The following is a 15,426-nucleotide window of genomic DNA, read 5'->3' as shown; positions in this document are numbered from 1 at the left end:
GGACACCTGGTCCAAGGGACACTCCAGTGTGGGCTCCCCCAGTCCCATTCCTCTCAGAGGCAAAGATGAACCTGCTAAGGCAAGGGGTGATGGAGCCTTACAAGTTCTCTTTATGGGCCAGGTGCAGTGGCTCACACCTGTAATCCCAGCACTTTGGGAGGCCGAGGTGGGTGGATCACGTGAGCCCAGGAGTTTGAGACCGGCCTGGGTAACATGGCAAAATCCCGTCTCTACTAAAACTAAAAACACAAAAATTAGCTGGATGTGGTGGTGGGCACCTGTAATCCCAGCTACTCTGGAGGTTGAGACACGAGAATCGCTTGAACCTGCAAGGCAGAGGTTGCAATGAGCCAAGATTGTGCCACTGCACTCCACCTGGGTGACAGAGCAAGATTTGGTCTCAAAAAAAAAAAAAAAAAAAAAAAAAGTTCTCTTTCTGAAGCCTCTGTTTCAAAATGGTCCTGAGGAGTTTTTGACTTTGTAACTACTCAGTCTCCACTTCCCTAAAACTTGGATTGCTAAGAATCTGCTTTTAGTTTGTGGAAACAAAGGGCCAGTCTGCAAAGTTTTTACAGAAGATGGGTAAAGCAGCACGTGTTCCTACAAGGGACACAGCCCTCAGGGTGCTGCAAGCCAACAGATGGGTGTCATCCTCCCTGACCACTCTATTCTGAAAGAAGCTCCCTTACTACTGCTGGTCCATTTTTAATAGATTTCTTTAAGATGTCCTCTCCTTCACCTCTCCCTTATTTTGCAATAGTCTGTTAGAAACTAACATTTGAAGATGCGTGTAAAACACACCTTCCACAGGACCAGCGTGAGCGCCTCATACCTCACACAGACAGGACCACAGAGAGCATGGTGGGGAGCCTGCAGCCAAGCCCCACGTCTTGCTCCATGTTAAACAGCCTCTTGGCCCTCCCGTCTCCAAAGTGCAGCCCTTGTGTTTCTATAGGTCCAAGAATTATTCTTAATGGGCCGGGCACAGTGGCTCACATCTGTAATCCTTGCACTTTGGGGAGGTCGAGGTAGGTGGATGGCTTGAGCCCTGGAGTTTGAGACCAGTCTGGGCAACATGGTGAAACCCTGTCTACAAAAAATACAAAAATTAGCTGGGCCTGGTGGCAGGCAGGCTGAGGTCGGCGCATCACCTGAGCCCGGGAGGTAGAGGCTGTGGTGAGCTGTGATCCTGCCACTGCACTCCAGCCTGGGTGACACAAGTGAGACCCTGCCTCAAAAAAAAAAAAAAAAAAAATTCTTAATGGATTTAGCAGGGGAAAGTATTGCATTGGAGTCAACACTGCTGGCTGGATTTCTAAATGTATTCTTAAAGGACCAGCAGTGGACCGGTATTATCCCAGTGTGACAGTTCTGGTTGGACCCTTCTCATGCCGTCAGTCACCATGGACAATCAGGCCATTCATTCACCCTGGCACAGCAGCACCCTGTGGATCTTCTCTACTCCAGGGTCACTGCTTGCCTTTACCAAAGAAAACTGACTTGTGTACCTGCTCTTCAGCCTTAAAAAGTAAAGTAAAACATCCTGCTCTACATACGCTTTCCAGGCCTGGAACTCAATACGCCAAAGGTAAGTGGCCGGTCATCACTTCTTCTGTGTTCACTATTTAAACAGGCATCCTGGTGGGCTGCTGCAGGTCAGCTGCAGAGGCCAGTTCTCCAAGACAATGTCATTGTTCCCAGCCCGTTAACTGACCCGTATACAGTAGTGCCCTGTGGTCCTTCCCCCGGGGAAAGGATTCACTGGCACACCGAGGGAATGGCTCTAACTCATGTCTCAAACCAATGCCTTTTAGGATGCCACTGATCGAAGAGCTTTGGCTCTTTTTCAGTGTGACTCCATCTGCTAATTTCTTGGGAGACAACCTTCCCATAAAACATCCTGTGGAATTTCAAAGACAGACAAGTTGGGACTGAGAAGGGGGGAAAAAAAGATGGAGGAGAACAAAACGAAATGAGAAGCCAGGACAGGGACAGCTTCCTAAAAGCCACGGCAAACTGATAGCAACAGATGACTTGACCCTGAAAAGCACGTGTAATGAAACTTGCGGGGAAAACACATTGGCCTAACTTTGTGAGTATCAGCTGGGAAAACAATTCATGTTACATCTGTCCAGTTAATTGCTTTCGTTCTTTTGCAACAACCAAAAGCTAGAGATAGGGGATGCCAGTTACTCTGACTCTGGACTGTCCTCCCCCGGCTCCCGCACCATCCTCCTCTCCTTGCCCCTCCTAAGGTGACTTGTCTGCTAATCACCAGGAGTGGCTTGCCACCGGCCTGTCCAGGAAGACGGCAAAACAAATCCCAAACCATTCAACTTGACTCCTGCAAGTACAAACTCCAGCAACTCCATCAAGTCTTAATAGCATTATATTAAAGTGAAACCATCTTCTTTTAAAAAAGAAAGAAAAACAAACAAAGGGAGAGAGAAAGAGAAAAAGAAAGGTGCGAGTGTTGGTTTGAACAATGAGGTTGTGAGTTCTGGGCAGCAGGGCTCTGATGTTGGCCAAATCGGTGCCTTGTGTCTGGGCCCCGAGAAGGCAGGCGGGAGAGCCCCGAAGCCTCCAGGCAGCAGGAGATTGGAGAGAGGACACAGCATTCCACCATTCGGGAGCAGCCAGAAGCTCTGACGGAACAGAGTAGGAGGGAGATGGGAAAAGCAGGTTTGGATGCTTCCACTCGAGCCAGACGCCGTTTCATTCCCGGGGTTAGCTGAACACGGTGTTGTGCTGCTGGGTCACCCGGATGAACGTTGCCCTCCTGCTGAGCTCCTTGAGTTTGGCGGCCCCCACGTAGGTGCACGTGGACCTCAGTCCCCCGAGAATATCCAGGATAGTGTTTTCCACATCTCCTTTGTAAGGCACTTCCACAGTCTTACCCTCAGAGGCTCTGGAAGACAAAATAAGTTTTCTTTTTATCTAGTTCCCCACCCCCATGCCCTTAAGAGCCCAGTTAGAATTATTCCCAGCTCCAGCACTTTCTGCAGCCCCCAAGGCACTCAGAAAACCAGACCCCACCCTCTGACCCCATCCCCACATTTCTACCAAGTGCCAGCGTGATCACCAGCATCTCAGGCGAACACATTCCTCCCACCCAAAGGGCACGGGCTCATTGCTGGCTGTCCTGCACGCTGGGGAGAGGGAAGTCCTGGTGAGTAGCACGTGAAGGAGTTGGGGATCCATACCACCCCGCTTTGTGCCATTCTCTCCAGCAACGTGCTCCCCTCTGCCCCTAACAGAATCCACCTTTACCCTTCTATTCTACCTCAACACGCACACCAACTTCCCAACAACCAGGAGCCCAAAATGTCCCCAGAATGGCCCTGGCAGATTCCCCCTGGAAACAGCCTCCTGCCCTCCTGAACAACAACAGGAAAAGTCTAGAGCTTCACCTCCTGCCTGCTCTAAGATCAGAGACCAAGTGTCTTCAAGGGGGACGACCAGGACGAGGAGAACATAAAATGGGTAACTCAGGTCCTACTAGCTTACGTGGAAATCACCAGCAAGGTGATTTCATTAAAGTGGCTCCATTCTGATAGCCTGCCTGTCTTTCTGCTTTGCTGGGTACACCAGTCACTCCCAGTTTGCCTCCCTGTTCTCTTACAGGTCACTACACCTATCGCCCTGCACATGTGTGGGTCCAAGCAAGGTGGAATCAGAGGAGAACCGAGACCTGTCTGAGCACCAGAGGCTTCCAGGCTTTGGATAGCATCTTTCACATTTTCAGAGGAGTATTTAGAAATTCAGAAGGTCTGGCCTATGGCGTGAACACTAAGCAACATTTCACTGTCCCCACTGAGCCCATGTCCCTCTCTTCACAAGGCCACCATGTAACACTGCTTGATTGTTACTTGGGTAATACAGGTCATGTCCCCTTACTGCAAAATGGGGATGTGGTCCAGACACATGTATATATTACCAGAATGTGTGTATATTACACATGTGTGTATTACCAGAAGGAAATCTGAAATCTAGGCAAAACTCTAGTTCTCATCTAAGGGTCATGCAAGTTCTAACAAGTACCCAAATTCTGGAACCTTCTGTAGCCATTCTCTTCAGCTGTTGAAAAAAAGCATCAGAGCATCTCTCTCTTTTTTTTTTTTTTTTTTTTTTTTTTTTTTTGAGATGAAGTTTTGCATTTGTCGCCCAGACTGGAGTGCAGTGGCACAATCTTGGCTCACTGCAACCTCTGCCTCCTGGGTTCAAGCAATTATCCTGCCTCAGCCTTCTGAGTAGCTGGGATTACAGGTGCCTGCCACCACTCCCAGCTAATTTTAGTATTTTTAGTAGAGATGGGGTTTCACCATGTTGGCCAGGCTGGTCTCGAAATCCTGACCTTAGGTGATCCACCTGCCTTGAAGAGCATCTCTTGACCAGACATTCGTTACCTAGAATTTCAAAAGGGGGTTAACTCTTGGTCGCTGAACAGGCCGGACTACCCTTGGGTAAAATCTAGCTACTTAAACCATCAGCCAGTGTAGAGCCCCAAGCTCAGGAAGCCAAAGTCACTGGCCATACCCAGGACAGTTCAGGGCTCAGCACTTTGTGACCCCAGACAGGTGTCTGTACACATGTGCCTGCAATGACTGACATTTTGTTTTCGTAAGATATTTCCATGGCCTTCCTGGAGCTTGTTGGAAATTTCTAGATTCTCACTGGTGTGAATCTAGAGCTCATTTTTTGCTGATGCTTAAGTCTGCTCATCTGTAAAATGAAGGTACTTCATTCCCGGGGACAGCATGAGAATGAAATGATAGGGAAAGAACCAGCAGTGTGTACATAACTGTGCCATAAGTAATTTGTGAAAGTCAGGAAGCATTCTCATGATGAGATCATGGTCATGAGGCTGAAAACTGCACGCGAGAGAGAGAGAGAAAAAGAGAGAGAGAGAGAGAGAGAGACTGAGACTGAGAAACAGACAGGCAGGACAGGTACAGCCTGCAGGGCTCAGGCTGCAGCCTTCGGATTAAGGTTCTAATTTTCTCAGCAATTTTCTTCCTGGTTAAAGATTTGAATCCACTTCCAGAATACAGTCTTGCTACTGCTGAATCTTTTTTTTTTTTTTTCTGTTATATCTAAACACTGCTGAAATTACAGGAGACGGTTTTTCTTTCAGCTCTCTGGCTTCTGTTTGTGCCATAGCCTGCTCTGGCCTTCCCGATTCTATAATTGTTTTTAGAACCCAAAAAAGATGCAGCCACGAGGGTGAAAAAGGTACTCCAGGCAAAGCACCTAGCTGCTGCTCACCCATGAAAGCTCCACTTACATTCTGGCACAGAGGAGACACATGCAGGCCCTTGAATGATGACAACAGTTGCTGGTAAAGCACAAAGCTTCTTGGCCATAGGTCCAGCTTAGTGCCCCCTCCTTACCCAACCGTGCAACCTCCTCCTCTATCAGGGACCGCGTGGGGGAAATAGGGCTTCGGGGACTACCTGGAAGAAGTGCATCTCTCATTTCTGATTGGCGCAGTCCCCATCGATCTTTCCCATCCTGCTTTTCCCATATTATAATATCTTTATTGGGGTTCACCACCAAAAGAGAAAGAGACTGAGGTGAATGAGAACTGAAGTAAGTCTGCTAGAACCCCACGGAAGAACAGAACTCTGGTAGAATACACCCCACCCCCCAATCCCCCTACCTACAAATCTCAGTGGAGTTCTGAGATTTTGCTGCTAGCTTGATATGAACCTTATATAATACATCTGAATCCCAGGTCCTCAAAATGACCCTCTGGGTGTGGAATGAGTGGTAGGAAATAAAGGGTGTCAGCCAGGGAGGGCTTAGGTTTCCACTCCAGCACGGGATAGAGTCTGAAAACTGGAGGGAGAAGCCTGAGGTTTCCTGGAGAAAAGCAACCAGCCGATTCACAGCCAGCTTCCCTCTGTGGATGGAGGACCTTTGGTCCTGCCCCGTTTTGTATAGCTTGTTGTCGGCACTAATCCTGATGAGAATAACAGTAGGCTCTATGGAGCACGGTGAGGCAGTGAGTATACCGTCATCAGGTTCTTTTTCTTTTCTTTTTTTTTTTTTTTTGGCAGGGTATCACTCTGTTGCCCAGGCTGGAGCATAGTGGCATGATCACAGCTCACTGCAGCCTCCAACTCCTAGGCTTAAGCCATCTTCCTGCCTCAGCCTCCTGAGTTGCTGGGAGTACAGTCACGTGACACCACACCCAGCTAATTTTTAATTTCTTTGTAGAGACAGGGTCTTGCTATGTTGCCTAGGCTTAACTGGAACTCCTGGGCTCAAGCAGTCCTCCAACCTTGGCTTTCGGAAGCACTGGGATTACAGGCATGAGCCACTGTGCCTGGCCCCATCATCAGGTTCTTAAAACACACATGCAGACAGTTAAAATGGAAGTGAATCAGGAAAAGACCCAGGTGTCTTTGGAGACCATGGATTAAAAACACACATCAGGAGCCGGGCGTGGTGGCTCATTTATAATCCCAGCACTTTGGGAGGCCGAGGTGGATGGATCACTTGAAGTCAGGAGTTCGAGACCAGCCTGGCCAACATGACGAAACCCTGTCTCTACCAAAAATACAAAAATTAGCTGGGCGTGATGGCGGGAATCTATAATCCCAGCTACTCGGGAGGCTGAGGCAGGATAATCACTTGAACCCGGGAGGCAGAAGTTACAGTGAGCTGAGATCATGCCATTGCACTCCAGCCTGGGTGACAGAGCATGACTCCTCCACAAAAAAATAAAAAATAAAAAAATAAAAAAAATAAACACACATCAGCAGAAGTAAGCCCCACTTCTACAGTGGATGACACAACTAAATGGCTGAAAATGCTGCTGTGTCAACTCTCAGAGCCTGGGGGCAGGTGAGACGCAGTATGAGCTGTATGTAGCATTCTTCAGGAAAGGCCTGGCCACCGTGCAGCAGTCTAGACCACACCTATGGCTTTCTGTGCAAAAGGAGAGCCATTCTTCAACTCAATCCTTTCATCCTGAACTCTTCTCAAGCCAGAGATCTAAGCTTACAGGGATAGCTCAGCACAGGCTCTACTGGAAGGACAAGGCAATAATTCCACCCACCCCCAGAGGTCTGGAGTATTCCCTTCAGGACTGGTACCCACTCACATATACCCCTGGTCACACTTCCAACCCGTCCCCAAACACTGCTTCTCTGTACTTGCTTTTGGGAACCCCAAACACTGCAAATGCTAACTGGATACAAAGGCCTCTTTTAAAAGAACCCCTTCCCACGGTACGTTAATATACACAGAGCTGCTGTTCAGACCTGCTTCCATCCCATCTCCGTAAGAAACAAGAGCAAGGCCAGGCCTCGAGAGTGAGCTTCGGGGCCACTTCCTCACCTGTACTCAGCAACTCCTCCTGCGTGCTTCTTCATGGCCGTGTCAGAGCTCATCCCGTAGAACAGTTTGAGCTTCCGTCCGTTCCTCTCAATCACTTCTCCAGCACACTCCGTATGACCTGAAAACATTCCTCCCAGCATGACAAAATCTGCTCCAGCTCCTAAATGCCGACGGTGGGGATAAAAGGGAGCAGCAGAGAAAAGAGCTCAGGGGAAACAGATTCTCAAAAAATCCAAGTGCTTGCCCAGTTCACCCCCCTCCCCAACAGCTATAGCCAAGAGAAAGGCTGGACCTCTCCTGCCTATCTCCTGGAAAAAGGAAGGCTTCCATGCAGGGAGACAGGGCCATGGGACACTGGGAGAAACAAACGCAGCCTACTGAAGGCTAGTGTCCCATATACTGGACCATGCTGAATGGCTTTTAATGGCTAACTAGGAGCACCTTCCTCAGATCTAACTCTTTTAGTATCAGAGAAACATTAAGAATTGGGCAGTATTCCGCCAGGCACGGTGGCTCACGCCTGTAATCCTAGCACTTTGGGAGGCCGAGGTGGGTGGATCACTTGAGATCAGGAGTTCAAGACCAGCCTGGCCAACATGATAAAACCCCATTTCTACTAAAAATACAAAAATTAGCCGGAAATTGCTTGAACCCGGGAGGCGGAGGTTGCAGTGATCTGAGAGCATGCCATTGCACTCCAGCCTGGGCAACAGGGCAACAGAGGGAGACTCTATCTCAAAAAACAAAAAGGGGGCAGTATCTTAGAAAGCATGTTATCTAATCTTGTGCTTAATGCTATGACTCCTCTATGATGCCCCCTCAGGTGTCTGGTCTGTATATGAAGCTCTCCGCACTCTGACATTCTCTGTGCTTATACATCAGGAAAGGGCCTCAGAACAGACTGAAGCGCCTACACTAGAGACAGCTTCAAGGAAAGAAGCCCCTGTGTCATGGAAGTCATGTGATACTCTACCCGCACCACCACAGTGCTACGCATTAGACTTCCAGAGTAAACACTCTGCCAGACTAATCACCGAATGACAGCACATTTCCAGGACAGGCACAGGAGACAGAGGTACTGAAGCTGCCTGTCTTTGTGGGCTATGCTGGAACAGGCCCAGGGCTGGCTCTATGTTTATCCCAAGTGCATGGCACATGGTAGATGCTGAATGATTAGCTGTCAAAAAAGTAAAAAGAACATGTGGGAGAAATAATAAAAATAGTTATCATTCCCCATCTTGTTCATGGATCACTGTGCAGAGGGATTCTTCATTGCCTATTAACTAAGAAACTGCTACAACCTCCCCTGAGTAATCCTACTGAGGGTTTACATTTAGAACAGAACAAGACAGTAGCAGGGTACAGATGTATTAAGTAATAGGATGAAGGAGGAGGGGAGCCTGGCAAATCCTAATTAGGAGGAGGAAACATAGGAACCCCTGAAAGTGGCCCTGATACCTTCGATTTGGTTACTTAAACATTGGCAGAGCACTCTGGGTTTTGCGTTGGCGTTATAGCCCCTTCCGTTCAGCATGACGGAAAGGCACGCTTTTCTGGCACTCAGGGAAGCAAAGCACAACGCGACCTTCCTACGTGGCAGCAACCTCTGAAGACCCTCCCTTTTGGGGTTCCTAACACGAATGTGACTCCCTGGTCCTCCTGCCATAATTTTAACGAGACAGAGGATAACTGGTGTCCAGCCAGGATTCTTGATGACCACAATTCAGGAGCACAGCACCTCCTTGGCAGCTGCAAAGGAGCAGATGTCAACAGCAGGAGCGCAGAGCACAGACCCACTGAAAGAACGCTTTGAGGGGGTTCCCAGCCATTTTCATTTCGGGACACTCTTGCATCCTTCCCTGACATGGTCCCTCTCACTCCATTGAGTCCTGGCACGGGTATGGCTACACTGACTGAGAGACAGTGGAGGAGGGAATGCCACCCAAAGGAGACTGAGCTGAGTGTGGTCCAAAGCCAGGAACTGGGATCTACAAGGCACCTTCTCAACAACCAGCCACTTTAAAGTGTGTTCGGCTCTCTCTGTGTACAGAGAGCATGTGTGAGGCAACACAAAAGAGTCCAAGATGGACCACCACCTGTATTAAGTAGATTCAGCTCAAAAACCAATAGTAAAACTGCCCTTGGCCGATGATCCTTACACTACAGGGTAAGTGACAACACTAGTTAGCAGAGGCACTGTGTTCTCCCTGTTCTGCCCCCTGATTGTAGGACTGTGACCTTGTCATTCCCTCCTAGAGCCTCAGTCCCCTCAACCTTAAAATAAGAAGCTGGAATCACTGGAGGGTCTGTAGATTCCCTTCCACAGATAGGATTTATGATTAGGATGAGGTTAAATCCCATTTTTCATGACATTCTTTGGGTTGCTATGAAACCTTGTTGCTAAGAACACTGTCCTAACATTTTCCTTTGTCACTATCAGGGTTATTGTCTGAACATTTTTTAATTTTTATTTTTTACATTTTTTTGAGACAGGTCACTCTGTCGCTCAGGCTGGAGTGCAGTGGCGTGATCTCAGCTCACTGCAACTTCTGGCTCCTGGGTTCAAGTGATTCTCCCACCTCAGCCTCCTGAGTAGCTGGGATTACAGGTGTGCACCACCACACTCAGGTAATTTTTTTTGCATTTTTAGTAGAGATGGGGGTATTGGCAGGCTGGTCTCAAACTCCTGGTTTCAAGTGATCCGCCCACCTCAGCCTCCCAAAGTGCTGGGATTACAAGTGTGAGCCACCGCACCCAGCCTGAAAACAAACAAACAAACAAAACAAAACACACACACACACCCCAGAATTCCTATGACATAAAGTTTCCTGCCACCATTTTTTTTTTTCTGGCATCAACAAAGGGCTGAGGCGTGAGAGCTTCGTTTTTGCTCCAGCCGGCACCCACAACCCCCATTTCAATTCTGGAGCCCGCAGCCACACGGCCAGCTCTGACTTCCGAATGCAGTTTGCAGTTCAGTGGCCAACACGGGGCTCGGCAGCTGTACTTTACTGCTTGTGGCGTTGAGAGACTGGACCGTCTAGTGCTTTCCCGAGAAAAGCTCAGGACCCGCTGCCCACCCACCACCGCTCCCTGATCCCCAATCCCACGGGCTCACAGCAGGCACTGCTGCCCCCTAGTGGGAGGCAGGCTCCAGCCTCCAGTGAGAAATCGCTGCGGGATTCCTCCAGTCCCTTCCACCGGACTTCTCCAGGCTGGGTCCAAAAAACCCCGTCTGTAGTTCCTACACATGACACCTGTCACGGTCCCCTCGGACAGGTCCCCTGAGCCTTCTCTTCCCTGGGATGAAAAGGCCTTGACTTCACCCCCTCCTGGCTTGCAGGACGTTACGCCTAGATCCATCTCCTAGGGCATTTGTGGCCTGCTCTACCACGGACCAGAACCAAATCAATGCTGGGATTTGGGCCAACTGGGGCTGAAACCCAGGGAGGGGAAACTCCAGGAGGCCCAGAACTTCCCCAGCAGGTCCCCCTCCTCATTCAGGTTGTCACCTGGAGAGGTGCAAGGAGCTCTCTTCCTCCTTCCTTCCCTCCCTCTGCACCAGGGCCCGGCCTTACCAAATGCTTTGGCGACATCCCCTGGACACGTGCAGCCTCCATCCTTCACACAGGAAAAAGCGAGGACAAGACACCATCAGCAGGAGCTCAGCCAGGCTGTCCCCGGATGACCCAGTGACTGGGGGTTCAGACCCACCACAGCCCCCAGCAAGCCCATGAGCCCAAGTCCCCCCACCATAGCTGTTGTTGTCTGATCGAGTGTACTCCCCTCAATATTGCACCTTTCACTCCCCAGGCCCATCCAGGCTTCCTCTGTGGCTCAGAGGCTGGCACCACCCACTGCCCACCTGGGCTTGGGCACTTCTGTTGCAGAGCAGGAGGCAGCAGGGGCTGTGAGTGGTGGAGGGGCTTGGCCCTCATCCCATGCCAGCCCCTTTTATAACACACCCAGCCATTCCACTGTCTACGCTCATTCTCACTTAGAAGCCACCTTTCCCTCTCTGGCTGGTGTGAGGTGAGATTTATTTAGTACAAGGGTTGAATTCTTTTAAGAGCCAAGAAAAGGACATTGAGTTAATCCTTTTATCTTTCCAGGTACTTCCATGTTTCCTATTCCTCATGTATGGTACACAGTTACCTTAAAATCAAACATCTGTTCTTCCACCCACACTGCCCACGCAGACCACACCTGGGCTGGTTTAATGTGTAGCTGGGCCAGTCTGTTATCTCGGGCTGCCCAGCAAGGTTCAGCTGTGGGAGGTAATGTTTAAACACCAACCACACAGTACAAGTCTTCTAGGATGCAGAGCTAGCTGCATTTTCTTTTCTTTTCTTTTCTTTTTTTTTTCTTTTTTTTTGAGACAGAGTCTCACTCTTGTCCTCCAGGCTGGAATGTAGTGGCGTGATCTCGGCTCACTGCAATCTCTGCCTCCCAGGTTCAAGCAGTTCTCCTGCCTCAGCCTCTTGAGTAGCTGGATTACAGGCGCCCACCACCAACCCCGGCTAATTTTTGTACTTTTAGTAAAGACAGGGTTTTGCCACGTTGGCCAGGCTGGTCTCAAACTCCTGACCTCAGGTGATCTGCCCACCTCGGCCTCCCAAAGTGCTGGGATTATAGGCGTGAGTCACCGCACCCAGCCGCTAGCTGCATTTTCTTACAAACCCAAGACACCAAATGCCCAGAATGCTACCTACTATTCCTAATGTAGCCTGGGTGCAATTCAAGGGGCAAATGGACAGCAACAGTACGCTGGAGCAGCAGCCAGACACCATGGCGCAAGGGGAGACAGCAACAGTGTCAGGGTTCACGTGACGGTGACACAGCCCAAAGCTAAGTGTGGGTCTAGGAGAAACAACAGGGCCTCAGAGGGAAGCACCTGTCCCCAGAAGATGGGACCCACTTTGGGAAGGAACAGAGAACAGACAGGGTACCCAGACTACCCCATGTTACAATCTGCAGGAAGGTGCACGCACCTCTGCAGTTGGAGGGCAGGGAAATGGGATGAACCACCTTGTAAAGAACATCTCCATCTGAGAACATAGGGTCTCTGTGACTCAGTCCCCTTTCTCTATCTACCAATGAGGCCTGTCACTCCAGGAGCTAGAACTCCAATACTGTTTCACTACTTCTTTGCAGCTCTGATCAAAAGGTTAAGTGTGAAGGCTGCACCTTTTCTTTACAAACATTTACTGACCATAGTTATTTCCTCAATCAAATGTGTTATTCATACATGGCTTCTCTGACCCCCAGAGGGCCACAGAGCACTGAGGAATAATTATTTCAGAGGTGGTCTCGTATGTTATCTGGCCCAAACCCTCTGTGTGAAGGCAGGAACAGGGCTTGTGGCTCTACACCCCTTGTTAATGCTTCAAAATCCTGGCATATTTATTTACTTTACCTTTCAAAGGTACAACCTCAAAATGCCCTTCACTTGCCCTGCCAATTAATGTTAAAGTGCTTTATCTCTTTATCAAAACCAGCTCTACACAGCGTTTCACACTTCTGGCCTCAAACACATTAAATAAACTCATGCTCCCATTAAAATAAGTCCTTTTAAAACATGACTTTAAAAAACATCACTCTTGGCCGGGCGCGGTGGCTCACACCTGTAATCCCAGCACTTTGGGAGGCTGAGGCGGGCGGATCATGAGGTCAGGAGATCGAGACCATCCTGGCTAACACAGTGAAACCCTGTCTCTACCAAAAATACAAAAAATTAGCCAGGCTGCTGGTGGCGGGCTTCAGTCCCAGCTACCGAGGCTGAGGCAGAGAATGGATGGAGCTTGCAGGTGAGCCGAGATCAAGGCCACTGCACTCCAGCCTGGACGACAGAGTGAGACTCCATCTCAAAAAAAAAAAAAAAAAATCACTCTTTTCTTCACTGATTTGTGTCTCCTGTGGTGTCCTGAAAATTTTATATTACTGTGGTCAGTGATGAGGCCTGAATCAGGAACCCTGTGCCACTGGGACCCCAAGAAAATCAGCCTTTCTCTTCCCAGGATGGGCCAAGAGATCCACAGTTAATACAACTGTATGGCGTGTTGCAAAAAGGAAATCATATTTACGGCGTCATCTGCTCACAGGGTGCTTTTGTATTTGCGCTTGTGAAATGGGCGCCGTAGACCAAACAGCCATATGTGGTTAATGGTTGCACATTTAACCAAGAGCAATCCAACTTCACATGATGCCTTAGGACAGACAGGGCAGTCTACTTCCTGCTACTGTGTATATTTCCAAAAGTGTTCAGTGTCTTTTCATGTTCTCGGGAAGCAGAGTAGCTCCAGCAATCTAAGACATACATGTATATTCACACGTAAATATTCATAGCTGCTGAAAGGTTGTTAAAAACAACAACAACATTTGGGCTAGTATTTTGTTCTGTGCAAGTATTCAAGGCAGTAATTTACAAGGAGTCCTTTTCTTGTTTTTCTAAAAGAGTTAACATTATATTTAAGTACAAATGGCATCATGGGACATGAATGATAACTTGTGAATTGTCAGCCTGCTTCTTTTGCTTAAAAATACTTGCTCAGTCCAGGCGCGGTGGCTCACACCTATAATCCCAGCACTTTGGGAGGCTGAGGCGGGCAGATCGCCTAGGGTCAGGAGTTTGAGACCAGCCTGGCCAACATGGTGAAACCCAATCTCTACTAAAACTACAAAAATTAGCTGGCTGTGGTGGTACATGCCTGTAATCCCAGCTACTTGGGAGGCTGAGGCAGGAGTATCGCTTAAACCCAGGAGAGACTGAGGTTGCAGTGAGCCGAGATCATGCCACTGCATTCCAGCCTGGTTGACAGAGCAAGACTGTCAAAAACAACAACAACAAAACAAAACAAAAGGAAAAAAAAAAATACTTGCTCACATGATGTTGAATACTGACAATGAAAAAAGAAAAATACTTGCTCATTCCTAAAACAAAGGAAGGATGGTGATGGCAAACATGGAGTAGGCAGAGAAAAAAGTTCAAGTCAGTCACCTACCAAAACCCAGCAACTATTATGAACTTAAAAGTCATTTTGCCATTCAAAGTCATGAACCTGAAGGAGATACTGTGTAGATGGCGGCGGGCGGGGGCGGGGGGGGGGGGGGGAAATGAGGCTCAGAAAGGTTGAGAAACTCTTCTAAGGTCACACAGCTGTAAAAATGGAAAAACAAGTTTAGAACCAGTGGTTATCTTAAGATGAGAGCATTACCGCTAATACTTATTTTCCTTTTTATGTTTATTTGCATTTCTAACTTTTCCTAGGTTAAACATATTTTGTTGGGAAAATCTTCCAGCCTCAAAAAAAGATTAATTATTTGAATGAATTTGTTTAGGTGTTTCTAAATAATGGTGTGACAACAAAAAATTAACTGATCCCACCTTAATCCTCACCAATGCAGGAAGTATCCTGAATTTTTCCTCTCTGCTTCTCTGAAGCCCATGTGGGCCACAGTAAGTAGAAACACAACTGAAGCCCAGCCTCTTGGGTATCAGCACATGCTGAACAGACACCACATTGTGGCTTCCTTTGAACTTCAACAGCACCAATGTGCTAATTCAGCAAATAAAGTGTAAAATGGGACAGCTGGAAGGAAATTGGACCAAGTGGCAGGATCCAAAATATCTGGTGGGTTTCCAGCAGGTTCAGGGCTACTGGCAAGTAAGAGAAACATGCCCGTGCCCTGTTAGACAAAAGGAGTGTAGGGGCAATGGCTGCTTTAAACCCCAAGACGCTCAGCTGCTTACAAGGACTGAGCTGAGGGCAAGGGTCCAAATTCTACTAAGTCCATTCATTTGCTTTTCTGGCTAAATGGAACTCCTAACCCCATCTAGGAGACCTCTCAGCACTGATGTAAAAGGAACCTCGGAGGCCGGGCACGGTGGCTCACGCCTGTAATTCCAGCACTTTGGGAGGCTGAGACGGGTGGATCACGAGGTCAGGAGTTCGAGACCAGCCTGGCCAGCACAGTGAAACCCCACCTCTACTAAGAATGCAAAAAAAATTAGCTGAGCCTGGTGGCACGGGCCAGTAATCCCAGCTACTCAGGAGGCTGAGGCAGGAGAATTGCTTGAACCTG

At 48.6% G+C, this 15,426-nt stretch overlaps 1 protein-coding gene across 2 annotated transcripts in view; it reads right to left on the bottom strand.

The window, feature by feature from the left end:
• Positions 1 to 2,371: 2,371 nt before the first annotated feature.
• The window catches only part of GMPR (guanosine monophosphate reductase), a 48,489-nt gene continuing 35,434 nt past the window's right edge, over positions 2,372 to 15,426 (bottom strand). Inside the window, exons 7-9 of one of the 2 annotated variants that reach the window (XM_009204482.4) lie at positions 10,857 to 10,965; positions 7,345 to 7,504; positions 2,372 to 2,908 (exon numbers count right to left, since the gene is read on the bottom strand). In XM_009204482.4, coding sequence (XP_009202746.2) covers positions 2,728 to 2,908; positions 7,345 to 7,504; positions 10,857 to 10,965 — 450 coding nt within the window. In that variant the 3' untranslated portion in view covers positions 2,372 to 2,727. The remainder of the gene's footprint in view (positions 2,909 to 7,344; positions 7,505 to 10,856; positions 10,966 to 15,426) is intronic. The other variant, XM_003897089.4, reaches the window with a different exon arrangement.

Source organism: Papio anubis, chromosome 6 (genome assembly GCF_008728515.1).
Source record: "Papio anubis isolate 15944 chromosome 6, Panubis1.0, whole genome shotgun sequence".
NCBI lineage: Eukaryota > Metazoa > Chordata > Mammalia > Primates > Cercopithecidae > Papio > Papio anubis.
Note: the sequence above shows the minus strand (reverse complement) of the source record. Positions and strands in the feature narration are given on the sequence as shown.